This window comes from Scomber japonicus, chromosome 10 (assembly GCF_027409825.1).
Source record: "Scomber japonicus isolate fScoJap1 chromosome 10, fScoJap1.pri, whole genome shotgun sequence".
Lineage (NCBI taxonomy): Eukaryota > Metazoa > Chordata > Actinopteri > Scombriformes > Scombridae > Scomber > Scomber japonicus.
This window is the reverse complement of record NC_070587.1, coordinates 12,408,616-12,429,156: the sequence shown is the minus strand read 5'-3', so window position 1 is coordinate 12,429,156 and position 20,541 is coordinate 12,408,616. Positions and strand designations below refer to the sequence as shown.

Sequence of the window (20,541 nt, the reverse complement as noted above, 5' to 3'; positions counted from 1 at the left end):
GAATGTGAATTTATTATTGTAATGCATTATTTCAATTGTATTGTAAAACCTTTCTTAACATTTTTCTCTCCCTAATTGCAAAGTAACTCAAATCCAAAAGAAAACAGCAAAACCAAAGCAGATCATTAGAAAACACCAGTTATTTATTTGACATCTGAAAATACATCTTATCTGCAATATTGTAAAATATACCTTTTTTTATAAGTAAATATGAAGTTTATTTAAAACAGTTACGTTTTAGTAATATCACATCAAAAGGGATGGTTCACTGAGATGCAGTACCCTGTTTTAAGAGTCCTGTGGAAAGTTTTTTTGTCTTCCAAAAAAAAAAAAAAAAATACACAGCACCATATCCACTGCTCTAACAGTTCGATACACTTACATGATCCAAATGTCTGACAACAAATCAACATAATTAATGTAATATCTCTTGTGCTTAAAAGAGAAATCATGGGTGAACCCTACAGTATTATTTTTCTTCCTGTTCAACATCACACAGACTGGAAAGATATTTTCCATCTATAAAGGTTGAACTCCAAGGACACTGGGCCATAAGTGTAGAGGAGGAAAAAAAGGACTTGAAGACATATGACACTATTCTACATGAATGATCACAAAGTTGTAGTGATAGAAAATGAGATGACATACTGGAGGCATATGCACTGTAAACCGTAACACTGAGGTATCATCCTTAACAATGAGAAAGCCCTCATCATCTTTGCAGAATAAATAGACTTTACCTATTTTACAGACAGATGTAAAATGAATATATCAGGAGATGGCAAAAAACTGTTTTTGCTTTTATTAAAACATCCTGACACAAATGCCAGTAATCTCTTCCAATCCATTTGAATAGAAATTATTTTAAAAATATTTTGCCAATAAATAAGTACACTTCCTGTGTGTTGTGAGTTGCATAGTGTGCTAAAGGGCATCTGGCAATTCAGATCAAGGTGACTCTGATGCAGCTTTGTGCGAATTCACACAGGGCTGATGTCCAACACTTTGTCCATGTGTGCAGTACAGTGTTGAATCCTCCGTCCCTTCAGGTGTCCCCTTTCATCCCAGGCCTAGCAGCTTGGTCAGCCATGTCTGTCCAGTCGGGGAGGGGGTGTTACAACATCAGTAGACCCAGCTGAGTGGAACCCACTGTGGCTCTATGAATAACCGCTCTACCGCCTCCTGCAGCTTGTCAAAGGCCTTGTCCAGATTGTCATTGACAATAGTCAGGTCAAAGTAGTGGCTGTACGCCCGACGGATCCTCGCGCTCTCATCCACAGTCTTCTTCAAATCGTTCTCCTGTTACAAAGCAGATCGATATGTCTATATACGAGTATCATCATTTACAAAAATGGTGGAATCTTCAATTAAAACTTACTGTGAGGAGTTTGGTAGTAAGTCCAGCATCTATCACAGCTTTGTGCATAGATCTTAATGTGTCCAGTTCAGGAGCAGCAATAAACACCACAAATGGCATGAACTCAGCAGTCTTCAACACTTTCAGGGCCTGCACCGAAACAAATTAATACCACGAACATCAACAAAGCTGTAAGGAAATCTCTTTAATGGTTTGAGAGTGTATGCTGTTAACTGACCTGAGGGTTGACGTCTAGGATGCAGGTACGTCCTGTATCCACCACTTCATGGATAGAGTCGATCTTGGTGCCATAGAGGTTGCCGTCATACTCGCCGTGTTCCAGGTAACGGCTCTCCTTGATGTCCTTCTCCATCTCCTCCCGTGTCACAAAACAGTAGTTCTGCCCATCTCTTTCCTCTTCTCTGGGACTGCGTGACGTGACTGAAGGGAGGAAAATGTGTTAGATATGAAAGTTTAGACAATTAGATTTCCTCAGCCACCTGTCTCGCACACTCACAGGGTACAGTGGTTCCGTATTGCAGAGGGTTCAAGACAATAAGTCGGTTCTTCAGGCTCCGCCTCCCAACTCCCTGGGCTCCAATCAGAATGAGTGTTTTCCTCTGGAACGGTGGCATCTTGGCGACCTCCTCATAGATCTGCAGCTCATAACGGTCAAATTCTGTTCACAGAGATACACAGGCTGGATGAGCACTGTATTATGTATGCACTTATGCTTCCTTACTTTCCATACTCCAGCTTCTCACAAAATCTCTTTTATGAAGGAAAATTAGACGCAGAGGTGGTACACACCTGCATTCTTCGCAGTGAGGTACATCATTTTTTTCTTCTTTTTCTTTGCAGTTCGAGTTCCACAGAGCATCCCTGAAGAAATAAAAGAAGTGTCAGTTCACCACACGGTGCTGCTAAAATCAAGGTTTTCTGACTATCACGATTCGTTAAGTTGTGTGAACATGATTTGTACTGACCTGTACCAGAAGTATCCCAGTCTCTTCTCACGAAAGCTTTCCTCTTCTCCTCCAAGAACTGACTGGGGATGAGCCCAGTGGCTCCACCAACAACATGACAGGCCTAGAAGGAAATCAGAGCAAATATAACTGAGAGATGACTGGTTTAAATAGTTCACTTAGAATACCTTCCCTGTCATCTCTAGCAACCTCTTGCAGTTTTCAACAGTCAATATTATTACTCACCTGCCACCAGTTGGGGTCCTCCTTGTTAACAACATGAAGGATGTCTCCCTTGAGGAAGGCCAGGCCTGCCTCTTTACAGGGGATCAAGTTGTCGGTGGCTGGGTTATAGTTGAAGTGTGGCTTCAGATAAACCTACAGGGTGTGAACAAGATATCAGACTGATACATTTTACAGAGCACACACAAGAGGAGTAAGAAATTCTTAAATCCTGATTAAGGTTTATATAGTGTTGTCACATTTACTTTATAATGTCATAGTTTAAATGTAACCATTGTTATTGTATTTATATCCTGGTTTGCAAATACTCTATTTATCACCAGAACAAACTAATAATATGTCTTATAGCTCTTAAATTTTGAATATGTTACATAGCTACAATGAGTGTAAGTCTATTTGTCCACTTTGTAGCTATTGTTGTGTATAGCAGGTTGAATGAGCTGAATGGATATGGCAATATTTAACTTAAGCAAATGTCACATGTTCAAAGTAAGAAATATGACAGAGTCATTGTGTAGTTATGACTTTTTACCACCTCTCCCTCATTCACAGTTATAACCCAACACAAAGATAACAGTAGAAATAGGTAATTTGATCCTTCCCCAGCACAAAGGTCAGTGTCTGACATAATCCTACATACTGCTCCTCCGTGTCAGCTGCTGTGTGTGACTGTTACAGTAAGAAGGGGGGGGGGCTTCAGTCAACAGAGTGGTTTATGTTCCAGATAGTGTGAGGGGCGTTATTAATAGACCCTCACTGGTCTCAATTTTCAGAAGCCTGGCATTCTGAGATCACACAGGCCACATAGTTCACACCCAATCCCTGACAGGTACAGTATGGCTCCCTGACAGCCTTAGTACACACCAACCATCAACACAACTTTATTCCTGCACACAGAAAGCAGTAATTTTTAGATTTCAATCAAAAGGGTTCATCGAGAGAGATTCCTAGTTTGATGGGGAAAAAAGAAAATGCAGCCTTTTTCTCACCTGTGGAGGTGCTGGCGTGTCTCTGTAGCTGGGCAGGACCTTGAGTGTAATGCTTCCACTACAGTCCCTCAGCAGCTCCTGGAGTTCACTGGGGTTACTACCGACCTCGCGACCATTCACCTCACGGATTATGTCTCCTGTGTGCAGCATGCCCTGTCTGTCAATCGAGCTGCCATGCAGGATCCGAGTGATCACCATCTCTCCCTGCTCCAAACGGAACGTCACTCCCTGAAAGACAGTAAGAGTCATTAGGCATCGTAAGTCCACACTTCATAAATCACAGTGGTCTGTTTCACGGATTGGTCCATGTGGCTACTGTGAAGGAACCCACTCATGTAGAGTTGCTATGTAAAACTGAGTCAACCTGTTCACACGGATGGTCAATAAAACAGAAGATATGCAGAACACACTGAACAGCCAAACAGGAGTGTTGCATGTTTCCAATGCACAGCTATGGTTGATATAAATGCCTGACTGACTAATCTTACCAATGGTTCCCCAGCTTTCTTCTGGATGCCAATCATCCTGACAGCATCAGCTGGCATGAGCGAACTCGTCAACAAAGCATTGCTGTTCACTGCCGTATGGGGCATTTCATAGCACTTTGCAGCCACTTTGTCATGAGCCTCTATCAAAGACTGAGGGGGAGAGAGAGAGAGAAAGTGGAATGCAGTGAGAAATAAGGTGAAGCCTTGCTCACAATAAAACACAACCACTAGCAATTACCTGCACCGCAGTATTTGGTGTATTAAAATGAAATAATGAAGACATAAATCACTTTGCTGTACACATTCCTTTGACACAGACATATGCAAAAAGGTAGACAAATCAGATAAACAGAGAGGACAAATAAGTCTTGTTCTTACCCCAGCAGCCAGAATATACAGTTAGCATTGGTCAGAGACTACAAACTGCATCAGCAAATCTGAAGATTTACTGAAACTAAGGGTGACACAGTCTTCTCCCCCTCACTTTAACCACATGACTAAGCCTGCCATTGGCTCAGGGGAATACACCCCCACCCTCCCATGCCGGAGCTTGTAAGTGGTTGAGAATATAAGCAGAGCTGACTGACGGGCCCTTTCAGAGGAAATTAGGCAGTGGTTGGTGTAAAAAGCTCTGACAGCCATTCCTAACAACAGTAACAATGGTGTGCACGTAAAAAGGGGAATAAAGCCTAATCTACCTTAAAATGAGGCTCCTGGAGGATTTTGGCAAGTTCGGCAGCGGTAGCATCTTTTTCTGGCAGCTTGTTGAGGGAATCCAGGATCTCTGTGGCCAGCTTAACATTATCGCCTCGCACGGCTTGTAACTTCACTTCCCCAAGACGCTCATGGGCCTGCACATACATATGAAAAAAAATAATAACTGCTGACTTGAAGGATATTTGCACAGTTCCATTAAGATGAAAAAGTGGGATACAATGGGGGGGGGGGTTGAAGGCACATTCACTAACTTTATTTATAAGCATGTTTATGATAAATCATAATGTCATAATGATAAATGTCAATATACATGTTTTTTTGCACAGTCCCTTGTGGAAAACAGTATTTTTTTCCTGGCTACTTCATGTGGCCACAGTAAGCACAGAAATGAATAAGTAAAACTGTTTTTGTCCAACTTAACACCCACTCACCATTTAAATGAACCCAGTTTTGACCTCCATTTAGCTAGAATTTATTAATTTTGGTGAATCCAGAAATTATTCGACAGCTCAAGCAGCCGTAAAATGAAAAGCATTTCATAGTGAATTCCACCACCGGCTACTCTGAGCACACAATGGATGTGTGGAAGTTACTTTTTCATATTATATCCCAGCTGCACATTAATTAAAAAAAACTTTGTCAGATGTGTAATAGTTAAGCACAAATTTCCTGTTCATGTAGAGTTTACGTGGATTCATTTGGTCTCTCACACCGTTTCTCCTCAAAAATTTGGGATTGCTTATTTTGTCCTCCACTGGATTACAGTATTTTCACATGAGCACAAAAAAAGCTATTAACCCACCACCCACTTGTGCTAGGCGGAGAAAAATCTAATTAACCCTCCTCTGCAGTGCATTCCACAAAAATCACTGATGGCTGCTGATTGCAAAGGGCGAGACACAGTAGATAGAGGCAGTTAAACAGGATGGAAACCCAAAAGTCGGAATGAGTGATATAAATGGCATTTTATATTGACTAATGCATTCTTTAATTTATATCACAATATAGTACAAAAGCTGAGAAACCATTGTGCTACATTAGAGGAATTGAAAAGCTTGCAGTATTCCTCATACTTGACTCAACACTTGTTCCATGTAGTAATTAAATAACTCTCCATGAAGCAAGTGTTGTTGTGTCCAAACATTATGTGTCAAATACAGTCATAAGTACAACATACAGGAGGCACTGTTTGATAAAATGTTGCCCCAGAAACTACATATAAGCCCATCTACCAGGAAGAAAATGTAATGTCTACAGCAAGCAGTGCTCCATTTGTTAGAAATGAGGACAAGAGCTTGCCTTCACGACAGGTTTTCTATAGAAATCATTCTATTTATAGATATGGAGGTTGAATGTGATGACCTCAATCTGCTTTGGAGGGTTTTTTCTGGATAATGTTATGTAAGCCATTTGTTCAGCATTGTGTCTACCTCTGTTAGCTATGTGAAAAATGTATTTAACCATTGTCAAATGAATGATTTCTATCTGGTAAAGCTTTTTAAGTGAGTATATGAAAGCTAAAGGAGATCTGCGTCCGTGCCATGCTGCACACAGAACATTTAGCACTCTCTTTGACTATCTTCAAATGATAAGCAGATTCATCATGTGACACTGCTTATCATCATATGAATCATAGTAATTTAAACTAAGTCATTTAAACAGTGGGCACACTGCTTGTTTCTTTTCTTTTAGCCTGATCTCTCATTATTGCTCCCTCAAACCCACAGTCATTTGCAGGGGTTGTGAAACTCTGAAAAATGTATTTGCTGATTTACAGACGTTTCTTACACGATATTGGTCTATGAGACAAAGTATTTTTGGGTCCAACAGCATCAAGTGATCTTGTAAAACACAGTAATGTCAAATTGGCTTCAAAGTCTGGCGTTGCTCCTGGGGTCTTGTTGACATCTATTACACCTACACTTCATCTGGCTCACTGTGACATTGGCTCCTCCTCTCAACTACAGCTAAAGCTTAATGAGCAGCTAATGAGATTACACTATGTGTATGTGTGTATGTGTGTGTGTGTGTGTGTACTGGGGTGGGGTTGGGGGGTGGGGGGGGGGTAACAGTGTATCACATAGCCCTGGAGTAAACAGTAGCAGAAGTGTGTATATTACCTTGGCGAGGGAGCGGACGATGGGACTCTCCATGACGCCTCTGAGGAAGATGAGGTCAATATCTTTGGCTCCTGTGCCTGATGGCAGGTCTTTAAGGTTGTCCAGTACTTGCTGCATGGCTGAAGAGAAAAAAATACACATCCAGAATTGAACTAATATAAGTCCAACCACTGCTGTCTTTACTTCTGCAGACAGAAATGTTCGTGTCAAAAAAAGCTCAATGCCAATAATGACGAGAATAATCAAAATTCAAAAGTGAAAGAAAACACTGATGAGAAAACAACAAAACACTGTGGTTATAATAAAAGCTTACGAAGCAAGAACAACAAGTGGAAAGTCAATCAATGGACCGATTCACAGAGAATGTCTCTCATTTCCATTGCAACAGCAACAAGCAGGCAGAGTCACAAAGGAATTATTCTACTAACAGATCTGTCTTGTAGTGGCTGAGCACAGACAGCAAAAAACTGAAGCCAAACTGACAAGTTCTGCATGAAAAAGAAGAAATATGCAGCTAGTAGGTTGATTATCAGCCATCTAAATACACATGTAAAATGTAATGTTTACTGTAATTATCTAGCCATTTATGACATTGATAAATCAACAGTATAGTCAAATCACTTAAATAAATACATCAGTTCTTATTCTTAGATTTTTAGAATAAGCAGTGCATTTGTCTAACATGTTTCCAGATTGGTCAAAAATAGAAGTGTGCAACAGAAACAGTAGTAGTTGTTTCACAATTAACATTTGTTGTGTTTTTTCCTTGTGTGGTTATCATATTTCACAAGATTCAAACTTGTGACATGAGAGACGAAAGGAAAACTTCAAAAGCAACAGACAACACAGCTGTTTCTGGGCAGTGGGCAGAGTACCAATTAAATGATAATCAAACATCATATTTTGCACACAACACTGAAACAGTTCATGTGCAAAGGACTAGTTAGGACTTTGTCTTTGACAGCTTACCTGAGCCAGACTTTGCATTGGCCACAGTCATGTTTTTTGTCCTCAGCTCAGGATGGTGAAACTCTCTAAACACGGTCAAAAGCCGCCCAACTGCCCGCTTACAGACACCAGTGCAACTGGATGGCTGGAGAAGGTAGGAAACCCGCTTATGTCAGTATAATGTCTGCTAAGATCACCATACAAGTCAGGTCATGAAATGATTCAGAGACTGAGAGACAAAAAATAGCACAGCCGACATGGGTTTGTCTTGGTGTTTTATAAGCATGTGAGCACAGAGAGCACTTATGAATTAAAGGAATGACAAAGAGGGCCATTGAACGACAAAGGATGAGTCTTCCCATCCTTCTGACTAAAGGTTGTGCCAGTCACACACAGAGAGGCCCCTGGGGACACTCTGTACAAACATACTCTCCAAACAGAGGGAGGCAAAAACAGCCCTGCCAATGCCTTAGTTAGTAGGTAGGTGGACAAACATAAGTAAAGGCTTTTTTGAGCAGGGGCTGCCCCATTTATGTGTAAACTGTGAACTGTATAAACATCATAAATGCAACATTGTAATCCATCGACATACGTCAACAGAGACTTTAAAAAGGCAGATAATGATTCAGAACTGAAGCAAGCATTAAAAAAAGAACTCACCTACAAACTGTGTTCAAATCATCCGTCCAGCACTCCGACACGGAGCCCCACTTTTTCTACAAAACACTCATCTGGTACGTCTGAACTACAGAGAGAATTGGAGGGGGGGAATCACATTATTCTAATTATTTGGTGAATTTGTCCCAGACAATCACTCATACACAGTACAGTCTAAAACCTCTCCTGAGAACTGATAAAAGCAGCTCATGCTGGTAAGTAGCTTTCTCTGACCCCAGGGGTGCCTTCAATGCCCAGATTTCTTCTGTTCATTCAGTAGTATAGTAATGCAGCCAGTCTGATTGGCTAAGTCAATCACATGACCAGTGTCCGTTTCAAAAGACTGATTAGCCAGTCAGATAAAGCTGAGCGAGAGTCGACTAAGGAGTAATTATTGTATTGTGTGAAATTTGTCATGTTTGTGACTTCAAGAAGTCTTTAATTTGTACAGGACATATTTTTTGGAACATATTTAACTGAATTCATATGAAAATTGTGACAGTGGTTATTATCTGTGATCCTTATTGTTTTGCAGCTGCTCAAAATGGTCTTGTTTTACATTACACACAGCATAGCATACGTACAAAAACATACAATTGCAAGGTTTTCAGCTATTTGTGTCTTATGTACCCATTTCTCCAATTTTAAATAAGTTAAATGGCTTGTGTTATTTGCAGTATAATATCCCTACTAAGAGTAATGGTTATTAATGGTAAAGAAAAGAAAATATACAACAAGGGGTATGCTTGAAATTAGAGCATCACCACTATACTAAGCACATAAAAACACACCTTTACCAACATAACACATTTTAGAGAAGGCTACAATTCTCACTGGCCAACTTCAACAGGACAAAATTACAGATTTATAGATGCTAAACAGATCATCACATTAAATGTGATACAATAAGTAAGTGGGTAATAGTAAATATAAAACAAGTGAAACAGTTGCTTTACTTTAATGCAGAGCTTAAAACCAGGAAAAGACAACACTTAGGCCATAGTAACAATATACAATATCTAGTCTCATTTCATGATACTGATATCATATTGATATATTTAACCCGGCCCTAACTATATCCCTAGGCCACAAAGAGAAAAAGATATGCAAAATACAATAAACATATAAACATATACAATGACAAAGCAATTAAAAAAAGGCATACATTGTGTTAAAGTATGCAGAAGTGAATAGAGGGGGCTTTAGAACAGTGGTTCTCAAACTTTTTCACATCAGGGACCCCTAAACTGACACAAATGAGACCACAGACCGCCATTTGATAAGATTTTGTCCCAGGGTCTCCAATCTGAATTTGCTTTATTATGTTTTATTACATAAAGTGTATGAAACCCATGACTAAAATAATCATACATTATGTCATTCTGTTACTTGGAATACTTGGAATGGAATTAAAGTGAAATTAGATTATTCCACTTTTGCTAGGGACCCCTTGGAATCTCCTCAAAGACCTCTAAGGGTCCCCAGACCCAACTTTGAAAAGCACTGATTTAGAAAGTGTGACTAGACTTCCAGGTTCTAAAGTAAGATGGAGGGAGATTTTATGGTATACAGGTCATAAACCACAGTAAATTATATCTCTTTCATTACTGCATAACAAGCACCCACTTTGCCCCCCTCCCCCCATTGCTCATCATATCTGTGGGTGCAGTGTTGATGAACGGGGCGCAGCTGAGACAAACAGCCTCTACTCGACACATGAAGAGCAGCCGGGGGGAGCTGACGGCTAACGCTAAGTGCTCATGGTGGCAGATAAGTTCGCAGCTAACTAGCACTTCTTATGTCATGAAATTAATAAAATATCGTATATAAGACAGTTAAATCCAAACGAGCCTCTTCACGAAACATGTGGCTTCATGTCGTGGTTATAATTTGCTGTGTAGATAATGTTACACGCGCACTGGGCACGTGTAACCGTTACCATTGTGCTTCAACTAAGCTAAAATAATTGATAGCCACTGGTTGCTAACTAGCTGCGGTAAACACATTTAGCGCTAATACACAACAACCAAATATGATTTCAATTATCTTATTAGCCTTAATACCACCAATGGCCGCCCTGTGCTAATTTGGTGCTAGCCGCTGCTAATGACTGCTAGCAAACACTAGCGTACGGCTACACGTGTAGTTAAAACACGTATTTCGAGTTGGCAACAAACCAGCCAAATTAAAGTAATGATATAGCTTTACTTGTTGCTGTCCACTTGCGACGTGTCTTAGTCTTAGTGACTTACAGTTGGCTGCAAATCGAGTCATACAGTAGCTAACTGTAGGAGGTAATAGTGATATCATGTGGCTTAAACTAGATAGCTAACAGTCAGGAGGTCCCATGGCGAGACCGTCGCTTCAGTGTCTTATCAAATGAATGACAGATACTTTACCTGATAGTTCTGTGTACGATCCAGTCACACCTTGCTTTCTTTCATTGCAGAGTTTCCTAATTTCGGAGGTCACTTGCGCAATAGTTAGTGCATTTCCAGTGTGCCTGCCTGCGCCCCTTCCCTCAGTTCCCCGTCCAGACAGATAGACAGTGCTGTGCTAATGACATCCAATGCCGTTCAGGTTATATCTAGCCCATTGAATATTGCACAACGCACCATGCCAATTTACTTTGAAATAAATGAGATGTTAGATGATAAAAAAAATGTGTGTGTGTGTGTGTGTGTCTCGCGTACAGGTCATTCACCTGTTTGTTTCTCATCAAATTTAATTACCCTTATATGACATCTGTGATACTGATTTTGATTCTACTCTGTACACACTGTGATTTGACAGCTCTATACAGCCATATGGCCAGATGTATACATCAGCCACTGAAATCCACTACTAATTTAAATTCACAACGGCTAGTGTAGTGTATCTGTAATAACTTTCACTACTGCTGGCAAATTTCATGTTTCAACAGCAACAACATATTTAAGAGTTCAGCTTTAAGGATACATTTACCCCATACCCCATAGAAAGATATACTGTAGATCATTCTATCATTAATGTTACTGTAACAGTACTGTGTATACCCACATCTGGCTATACATAATATTTATCATCAGTAGGTCACCATGAAGCACCAAGCACTATCCTATTCACCAAATCTGGCCATTCAGGCTGCATTGAAGCTGCTTTATAGGGAACCAGAGTTTCCATCTTGGAAACTTATAGAGAACTTGTATTTTAAGGTGGCATAGCAGAGGTAACCAAGTTCTCAGTGTTACGTCATTCACTTTTGATGTATCCAGGTCACTTGATAGGATTAAACTGTTAATCCGTTTTCAGGCAGAGTGCAGGTACATGTCAGCAGGCTTGATATAACAAGCAACATTAATGTGACACTGGTTTACTGAACTTGCAATTAATTTCTCTTTTGCTCTCCAAACAAATACAGCTGCATGAATTTGCTCCACTTGAAACAGCCTCTCATATTTAGATGTATGTTCACCAGTAGAGAGCACTGTAGTGAACAACAGACAATATGTCAAAAACATGTGTCAGTGTAGCAATGTTCAACATTACAGACCAAAAGTGCTTGAATGACACAATATTTATTCCATGCAACACAGGTTCATTTCAAGTCAGCAGTAAGACACATGACAGCAGCTTTGTGGGAAAGTCAGCGTGGGTATGACGGGTCCAGCAGCATCACCACATCGGCAGCTCATCATACCTGTAACATGAGAAAGTTGGAGTGTGTCAGGTGTTTCTAATGTTTGCCTGTCCAAATATACATACTTGAGAAGGACAGAATATTTTTGTTTCTCAGTATAATACAATCCAATTAAATGTACAACTTCTATCTACAAACTTTAAAATAAAGTTGAATCAACATGTCATTCATGTGATCATAATGTGAGCATTAATATCCATACATTCTACAGGTGGTTGTACTTGTCTGTTATCTCAGTGTACATATTTATCATGTTGTACAGTATATTGTAATGACATAGACAATAATCTAAAGAGCTCCAGAAAATATTAAAAGCAGCATACCTAACATAGCTGGATCCTGGAATACTCTCTGTGCTCTCCCTCACCAGCACATCTGAAAACACAGTATCTGGACCGGCTCTTTTCCCATACCTGTGCATGGAAAAGAGCCAAGTACCATGTCAGTACCTCTTTGCATGCAACTTATAACATTTCTTCAACCCAGTTTTGTAGAAAATCAAGAACTTACCTCTGTCTTGTAATAAGATTGATGTAGTGTCTTAGTGCAGAATAGTATTTGGCAAGCTCCTCGGGTGGTGCGCCCTCCCGGGGACTTGCAGGCTTTGCTGGGTATGCATTCATGCCAGACTGAACACAAGCCAGCAGGCAGAGCGCCAGGATAGTAAGCTGCATCACAGCACTGGAGCGAATCCTGGATCACTAAGAGAATTAATAGTGAAACTGTATAATAATAAGCATTTATCCAACAATGTTTTATTAAAAAAGAAACTCCATCATTGACTGATACTCCTATGAACCATAAAAACTTCCATTTTCAAAATTACTCATTGACTTTCAATTTAAAAAAGGGAAATAAAAATATTGCTTACATAATATAACACCTAGCTGTAGTTGGACTTCCACGCTGTTCAAAAGCACCTCTGTCAAATTTCCAACATTGCCCGAGTTTTATACAGTGTGTGTCTGATCGGGAGGGAGGGTCATTTCATTCACTTTTAGAGTACTCCTGAGAAATATCCACCACCTCATTAGTTTGGTAGTCTCTAAATGCAAGGCAATGAAACAAACGGAGATACTCAATAACACTTGTCAAATGAAACTGATACCATGCTGATTACCATTAAATAACAGGTAAAAGTGGCTTGACTGGTTATGTTATTTCATAGTATTAGATGTATACATGCCGAGTGTGTGCTTTTAAGATTGAGTTCTTGAATTTCATCACTACAAATTTGTGTTTTACAACATTATCGGTTTCTTAGCAGCAAGCGTTGGGTTTGATTAACATAAACTAACACAGACCCACATAATAGATTCATGTCAATATGTGGTACGGCTATTTTATCCTTCATTTAATAAGGTAGCCTTAAAAGTTTGAAGGGCAGAAAAGAGTCTACTTAATCACAGCATGTTCCCACTTTTATCTAAAAAGTTTTTATTATAGATGGAGTGATCTCGGCAAAGTACTGACACAAGTTCAGACACTCTAAACCCTTTATTAATTTAAAGAGACCACTTAAGAGTCACAACCAGCATGACAAGTCTTAATAAAACAGACGATGCGTAACTTGAAATGGCTGATGATGGTCTGTTTGTTCCAACATTAAGATGAAATATGACAGGATGCCCCAGGTGTTTGAAAAGATGACTATTTGGTTTAAAGAGAAATTCAAAGGGAGTTTGCATCAAGACACAGAAAAACATTTATCCATTTAATAATGCATACAAAATATAAAACGTGTAATCCAAATGAGTAATGTAAAATAGAAAACAGGCATTTACCTTATTCATTTAATAAAACAGTTCTTGTTAACCAAAAAGAAATGCTTCAAATGTCTGATATTCAAACTAATAAATAAATGCCTTATCTGAAGATTTCCGCTCATGTATCATGTCAAATCTACGTGTATTAAAACAGTGGCAATACAACTTCATTTTTAACACTACTGACTGACATATGGTTGTCTCAAGACAATAACTAAACCACTTTGACCAAGCCAGCCCACATGCTGTAGCCCCAAATTACACCAAATCATTCAAGAAAGGCCAGTAAATGGCACAAACCCATACATTTTCAATTCCAGTTGATAGAGGGCACAAAAACCTTTCAGCCCCTAAATGGTAAAGACAACTTTAATGGCCACTATTTCCTTTGAAGAGCATTTTACTGAAATTTGACAGTTGATTGGTGCTGTTGTTTCTTATGTCAGTCATATGAGAAGTCTATTCCGAAGTCTTTCTGCAGGAAATGTGTGGACTTAAAACCATCTTACTCATGTAATACACAGAAAATCTGGATGTTTGTCGTATGCCAACATGCTTTGTTTCACTTTGCAGAAAGTAAGTGTCATTCCCACACTTTGCTGTTAAATTAAAGTCCAAAATATCTGCAGAGCAATGTAATAAAATTGAAATAAAAATGGAAATATACTTAACTGTTAGTCACTGGTGTTTTACTTGATAAGGAACCTTCCATTATTAGCTATTTCTGAAATGATGGATGTGCTCTAGGCAAAATGCCAAACCTTAAATGCCTGATTAGAATATTCAGTAAATGACACAATGTCACATCAGCCTGAACAGAGCTTTGCTCTCAAAGGAAGGCCAGGTGATACATTTCAGTGTCCTTTAGGTGTCATGTGTGATACAGGTGATGTGCTCCTTGGTACATCTCCACACACAGAGAGAGAGGACTTATTTATTTATATCAAGGAACCTAAATGCTCACTTATTGTACTTTAAGCTTGCTTTCATAACGCAACACTAGAGTGTGTTTGGTGGATGATTGAAGCTGAGAAGTTATAGATGATAAATGGTTTATTCTCAGCCAGTTGCTTACTAGGGAGTCATGAACAGCTACTGATTTATTAGCTTATTTCTCTGTGCAGCATAGAGTACAGTATGTTTATCATGCACATGCACTAATTGAAGTATCCAGATGTAAAGAATGATAAGTTATGGCCTATGTACACTTATTTTTAATAACATAAGTCAAAACCAGACTAATAAAAAATAGCAATTTTATGGCACTTGGTTTACTTTATTTCCAGTTATAAAGCAATGATGACAAAGACTCTGCTACTGCTGTTTCCATCAGTGTCTTTCTTCATTGTCTTCTCCATCATAGAGTGTATTAATATGATACCCATTATTGACTGCACAACAGTTGGTAAAATTGTTGTGCAGTTAATGAGAACATTAGCCACAGTGGCAACTTTTTAGTCCAACACAAAACTAATCCTTTTCTTTCACTCCTTTCAATTTTCCCTGTAGACTCATGTTGCTAATCCACTCGAGAGCAGTTGGTGTAAATCAGTTTTAGACAGAAAAGGTCTGAGGCTTAAGCAATGGATTGTATTAATTGGTATTTTGTAATCTCATGCATGTCACCATTATCTCTCAATGGCATGCAAATAGTGCAGTTTAATATAGATAATATAGTATAATATGTCAGAACATTTTTTATTCGGGTTAAACTTTGTATGTGAAACTGTTAGACTCAAATGTTTCCATCAGTGTTGCTGAACATTAGTGTAAGTCATTATTCATTTTCAAACCACGTCAGAGTAAGCGACACAACCACATGGCACAAAAAACATTCACACACCAGGTCCTGTCTGGCTCTGTGCAGGCGTCTCCCGCCTCATTACATTTCTACATTTAGCTAATGTTCAAATCCAGCAGGACTTAGAACAAGTCAATGAAATGGAATGGTCACTTGCTAAGAAAGTGTCATGGAGGCTACGTTATGTGTATGCATGCACTCGTATATGTGTATACTTTTCTATGCAGGTTAAAAAAAAACCCACAGCGTCTAGAGTTACAGACTGTTAATGTTTTATTCAACAATTGCCAACCAGCTTACCTTTGTTGCCAATTCACTGAGCAATCTTTAGTGGCGGTAAGTGCAGAGTGAATGCGTGTCAAGTCTAATAGTTTGACCAACAGCTTCTCTTTTCTTACAAGAAACAATCTGCGTGCTTTGATTTGGTAGAAAACATCTGCTGCTGTAGTTTGTTTTGGTAACCCCAAAAAATAGTTCTGTTTCAGACAACTGCTCATTGAATTTGGGTCCATAGATAAGGGATGAAGTGCCCCCCACCCCCCTTAATTTCTTTTAGTACAACTTTGAGATTCTGGTACTATGCTCAAATATTTCTTTAGCTCCAAAACATATTAAGATGTTAATACTGTGTTTTACATTAACAGTATAAAAGCTCTCATTCTAACTTTGCAGAATGAAATATTACATCCAAATATTTACAAAAAAGATCACACAACCAAACAGTATTAGTCTGACCTGTATAACCCAAACCATCTACCTTAAAGTACGTTGAACACATGAAGATATCAGTGATTTTAATACTGAATACTTTTCTCCATAATGAGTACTTTTGATGCGGATTTATATTTTACTGCTGAACTGAACTTTGAAGGCATCTACTTTTCCAAAGGTTGTTTTAGACTGTGGTATTTCTAACTGTATTTTAGGATTGGAATAATTTTTCAATCAAATTGTTGATTCAAATGTTTAAAAAGCATCTGATACAACAATCTATGACTGCAGCAGCTTGAAGAGATAACTGCAATCCAATCCGTGTGTGCACGTCTATAAGTGATACTGACAAAGTGGTCATTTATTTAAAGGCATATGGGAAAAATGTGTTTCATTCAAAAGGAATTAAATACAGTAACACTTAATTACTATTAAAACTTGTGTTACAGATAGAAATTGTGCTCAAAATGCTTTAACATAATTTGCATAATGAACATGTCTTTACACAGCTAGAAATTAATCCTGGCAGGGCAAGTCATTTTATTTTTATTTTACTTGCAGATAATGTTAAATACAATACCCAAAAAATAAATCAATTTTTATTATAGTACAGCTATCATTTTTGTTTAAACATCAATTTATTTCAAACCATTCAAAAATCACACAAAAGAAAATAACCATATTTTATATATATCTTGTTATGACCTCAAATGGCCAATTTAAATGAAAAAGAATAATGTAATGATGTCCACATTGACTCAATATGACATCAGTGATCCTCAGGGTGCAGCTGTTGTATGTTGTTATTTATTTCCCCAATCCAATGAAGGCAATTTAATCCCAACAAAAAGTGTTTGGGTTTTACCAAAGATAACCAAAGCAGGTTGTGGTTCTGGATGTTTCCAAAAGTTACAAGTCCGGTGGTGAAGTTTGTGCACTACTTCATGATGATTAGTCTTTTGTGACTTCAATATCATATATGAAGTCTTCTGGTAGTTTCTCAGCAGGGATACTCTTCAGCTGTTCATCATAGGAGCGGAGCGTCCACAGTTTCTCCAGTTCATACAGTTCTCTGGTCTCTGGCAGCATGAAGTGAACCACCATATTCCCTGGGAGAAAGACACTATAATTAAAAAAACACCACTTTACATCACTAGCTGTCAAAATTAGATAGGATCTAAAGACTTCACATACCAAAGTCAACGCACATCCAGTCATCTGCATCCTTTCCTTCAATCTTAACATGTGGATCATGATTTGTTTTCAGAAATTTATACTGGAAGAAAAGCATCATTTTGTATTAGTTTTAAGAACAAAACAGGTTGCAGCTGTAAAAATCAGTCTGACAAAGAGGAAATTAAATCAGTTACCACTTTAATGGCATAAAAAGCCATTGCACGGAGATGTCTCGGCGATATACCGCTAACAACAATGAAGTACTCTGCATATTTGATCTGCTCTGGTACTTTAATCACACAGATGTCCACTGCATTTTCCTGACGCAGCAGAGACACCAGCACATCCAGATTGAAAGTTTCAGAGGATCCTGGAGAAAAAGAGGTAGATATATTTGGCCAGACACTAATTAAAGCAACAAATGTAGTATATTACCCCAAGTAGACTGCACCCTTTTAACCCAAATATCCCTGATACCTGCATTAAATGTAAACAACAGAAAGGATCCTTATTTCATTGCATGTGGGAATGCCCTCTGATACTCTTTTTTTGGAAGAAAGTGCTGAACTTGTCCAGTCAAATCATTGATAAAGAGGTGCCTCTCAAGCCAAAGTTATGTTTACTGAATATTTACTTGGATGATTTTGTGACTTCTAAAAATGAAAAATCCTTACTCAATGTTTGCTTTTCGGAAGCTAAAAGATGTATAGCCTGCTCATGGAAAAATGAAAAGTCTTGTGTTCCTTCACAGTGGCTGTCAGGAATGTCTTTTTATTTTGCTTTAGAAAAGATAAGCTACTGTACACCACAAAGAACAAGATTGATATGTTCTGTAATTTCCTTGAGAAAAATGATATGGAATGGATGACTGGAATGAAGAGCTGATCTGAGGATTTTTTTTTTTTTTTTTTTAAGTAATTTGATTTATTTAATTAATTTTTTTAAAAACGTTATTTATTTACTTATTTTTTCACAGTTAATTGTATTTATTTTTATATACTGTATTTCTGTTTGATTATCATTATTATTGATATTTTAATTACCTATATGTGCCTTCTTGTTCTGTATTGTTCTCTGTAAAACTAACAAAATGTAATAAACAGATGTTTAAAATAAAAAAGCAACAAATGTGGTTCAGCAGTGATCGTCATTTATTGCCTGGTAGTTAAATGTTATCCATGCTGAAACAGGAATGCACTCCCTCATGCAAGAATTGATCAAATAGGAGTTCTAAGGTTTATTTTTTCATTGGATAACTTCCGATCATTTTCTTGATTAATCAGTTATTTGTTTAGTTTTTTTTTAAAGCCAAATAACAGTGAGATATACAAATCAGTAAACTTTAAAGCACAATTAGTGACATCTTCAAACTGGTATTGATCCTAAAACATAAAATTTACCATAATGTGAGAGAGATAGTACCAAAACAGTCAAATCAATTTGGTGATGATGATAATTATAGTAATTGGCAACTATTATCATAGTCAATTAATCATTGTCTTTTTTCCCATTAAAATGCCAAACATTCCCTAATTCCAGCTTCTCAAATGTGAGGATTTGATGCTTCTCTTTGTTTTATAGGATAGAAAACTCTTTTAGATTTGGACTGCTGGTCAGACAAAACAAGTCATCTGAAGACATCACCTTGGACTGTGAAATGTGTGATGGGCATTTCTCACTATTTTCTGATATTCAATCATGATTCCTCAGTTAACTGGGAGGAAAACTGCTGGATTAATCGATAATGAAAACAACTGTCAGGTGAATTTCTAAGAGCACAAACAGATACTCAAAATGGTAGTTTGGTCCAGACAGTCAATAACTCAGTTTGTTACCATAAAAGATGAAGAAGAGCAGCTAATCCTCACATTTGAGAAGATATAATTTGATCTGATAAGGTATAACTTTTTTTCCTTCTTTAAAAATGATTCATTATTAAGGTCAGTTACTTGATTTTTTTCATCTCCATTTGAATTTATTAGGATGTAAGACCAGGAAAAGGAACATATCCTCACATTAAACAAGCTGGAACCATCAGTTGTTTGGCACTCAATGAGTAAGTCAATCTATTAATCGATCAATTATCTCATCTCTGAAACTGAACACCTACTCACTCTGGCTCAGGTGGGCACTGACGTCACTCTCCACCACCTGTGATACCTCTTCAGTAACATCAGTACTCTTCTGTGAATTACTGCTTTCACTGTGCAGCTCCGAATACCATCTTTTACTGTTAAAGTAATAAGTGGATAAGTGACATGAGGCTAAATCTGCTCTGTAACACCGAGGCGAACTCAGGCTGTGACACGCAGCTTTGGATCCCGAACAGACTCTTCTGAAAACACTCGTTTGTTCCAGTAAAGCTCCACCTCTACATACCGGTGATACCAGTGGTTTAAAGCGATTAAGGATACTCATGATTTTAACCTAAAAAACACCACGGTATCACAGTCAATGCCATCCACGAGTGTATCAAGGGCTCAAAACAGGAAGAGACTCCAGTCCTTGCATTTTGATTAGCTAGTACGACTTCTTCGTTGGTTACTAAGCTTTACCTGAAATAGCTGAAGTGCACCATCTACTGACCTAAAAAGGGTATTGACCTCAAAACTTTGTGTACAGTCTACTTGCCTAAAGCTTTTACAGTCAATATGCAAATCAGTATACTGAATATTTCCCATTATTGGGTTATAAAATTAATGATTTAATGTTTATTTTGCCTGATGGTGATGTTTTAAATATGTAAAACAAAACCTTGGTCAGTTTTAGGAATATTCAATACAGTCTGAGTTCAGATGGTTTATAACCAGTAATAAAACCTCAGGATATTTCACATATTTGAAGTTTTCTTAAACTAATAACATGACTCTGCTACTGTTTCATTACACCTCATTATTCATTTCCTGAAATTGTTTGAAAAAAAT

The 20,541-nt window shown here is 38.1% G+C and overlaps 3 protein-coding genes across 5 annotated transcripts; all 3 read right to left on the bottom strand.

Moving 5' to 3' along the window:
* Positions 1 to 128: 128 nt before the first annotated feature.
* pals2a (protein associated with LIN7 2, MAGUK p55 family member a) lies at positions 129 to 11,068 on the bottom strand. 3 transcript variants are annotated; one of them, XM_053327090.1, is made up of 13 exons: positions 10,884 to 11,068; positions 8,488 to 8,572; positions 6,880 to 6,998; positions 4,741 to 4,893; positions 4,043 to 4,192; positions 3,555 to 3,782; positions 2,569 to 2,700; positions 2,344 to 2,446; positions 2,168 to 2,239; positions 1,875 to 2,036; positions 1,596 to 1,798; positions 1,379 to 1,507; positions 129 to 1,299 (listed from the first exon to the last, which is right to left on the bottom strand). In XM_053327090.1, the coding sequence occupies exons 3-13, from the start codon at positions 6,994 to 6,996 to the stop codon at positions 1,123 to 1,125; spliced, it is 1,626 nt and encodes a 541-aa protein (XP_053183065.1). In that variant the 5' UTR covers positions 6,997 to 6,998; positions 8,488 to 8,572; positions 10,884 to 11,068; the 3' UTR covers positions 129 to 1,122. The 3 variants fall into 3 exon arrangements, with proteins under 3 accessions (XP_053183065.1, XP_053183064.1, XP_053183063.1); XM_053327089.1 differs by lacking the exon at positions 10,884 to 11,068 and having other exon boundaries at positions 8,488 to 8,723; XM_053327088.1 differs by lacking the exons at positions 8,488 to 8,572; positions 10,884 to 11,068 and having other exon boundaries at positions 6,880 to 7,089.
* Positions 11,069 to 12,023: 955 nt separating this feature from the next.
* Positions 12,024 to 13,229, bottom strand: LOC128366034 (peptide YY-like). Its single transcript, XM_053326681.1, has 3 exons — positions 12,674 to 13,229; positions 12,487 to 12,576; positions 12,024 to 12,163 (listed from the first exon to the last, which is right to left on the bottom strand). Exons 1-3 carry the CDS (start codon positions 12,835 to 12,837, stop codon positions 12,139 to 12,141), a joined length of 279 nt encoding a protein of 92 aa, XP_053182656.1. The 5' UTR covers positions 12,838 to 13,229; the 3' UTR covers positions 12,024 to 12,138.
* A 3,543-nt stretch (positions 13,230 to 16,772) lies between these two features.
* Positions 16,773 to 20,093, bottom strand: malsu1 (mitochondrial assembly of ribosomal large subunit 1). The gene is made up of 4 exons (XM_053327102.1): positions 19,732 to 20,093; positions 17,812 to 17,987; positions 17,636 to 17,717; positions 16,773 to 17,550 (listed from the first exon to the last, which is right to left on the bottom strand). The coding sequence occupies exons 1-4, from the start codon at positions 20,033 to 20,035 to the stop codon at positions 17,393 to 17,395; spliced, it is 720 nt and encodes a 239-aa protein (XP_053183077.1). The 5' UTR covers positions 20,036 to 20,093; the 3' UTR covers positions 16,773 to 17,392.
* Between the last annotated feature and the right edge of the window lie 448 nt (positions 20,094 to 20,541).

Bases quoted from the DNA above. Each gene is read 5' to 3' on its own strand.
- pals2a (XM_053327088.1), bottom strand. From the start codon at position 7,020: ATGTGTATTTTTTTCTCTTCAGCCATGCAGCAAGTACTGGACAACCTT. The intron at 2,701-3,554 runs GTGAGAAAAAGG...CACACCCTGTAG, and splicing joins ACACGCCAGCACCTCCACAG to GTTTATCTGAAGCCACACTT. The intron at 2,240-2,343 runs GTCAGTACAAAT...TTATTTCTTCAG, and splicing joins CTGGGATACTTCTGGTACAG to GGATGCTCTGTGGAACTCGA.
- LOC128366034 (XM_053326681.1), bottom strand. From the start codon at position 12,837: ATGCAGCTTACTATCCTGGCGCTCTGCCTGCTGGCTTGTGTTCAGTCT. The intron at 12,577-12,673 runs GTAAGTTCTTGA...TTCCATGCACAG, and splicing joins AATCTTATTACAAGACAGAG to GTATGGGAAAAGAGCCGGTC. The intron at 12,164-12,486 runs GTATGCTGCTTT...CTCATGTTACAG, and splicing joins CCAGGATCCAGCTATGTTAG to GTATGATGAGCTGCCGATGT.
- malsu1 (XM_053327102.1), bottom strand. From the start codon at position 20,035: ATGAGTATCCTTAATCGCTTTAAACCACTGGTATCACCGGTATGTAGA. The intron at 17,988-19,731 runs GTGAGTAGGTGT...CTTTTTCTCCAG, and splicing joins CAGTGCCCACCTGAGCCAGA to GATCCTCTGAAACTTTCAAT. The intron at 17,551-17,635 runs GTATGTGAAGTC...TCTTTCTCCCAG, and splicing joins CTGGATGTGCGTTGACTTTG to GGAATATGGTGGTTCACTTC.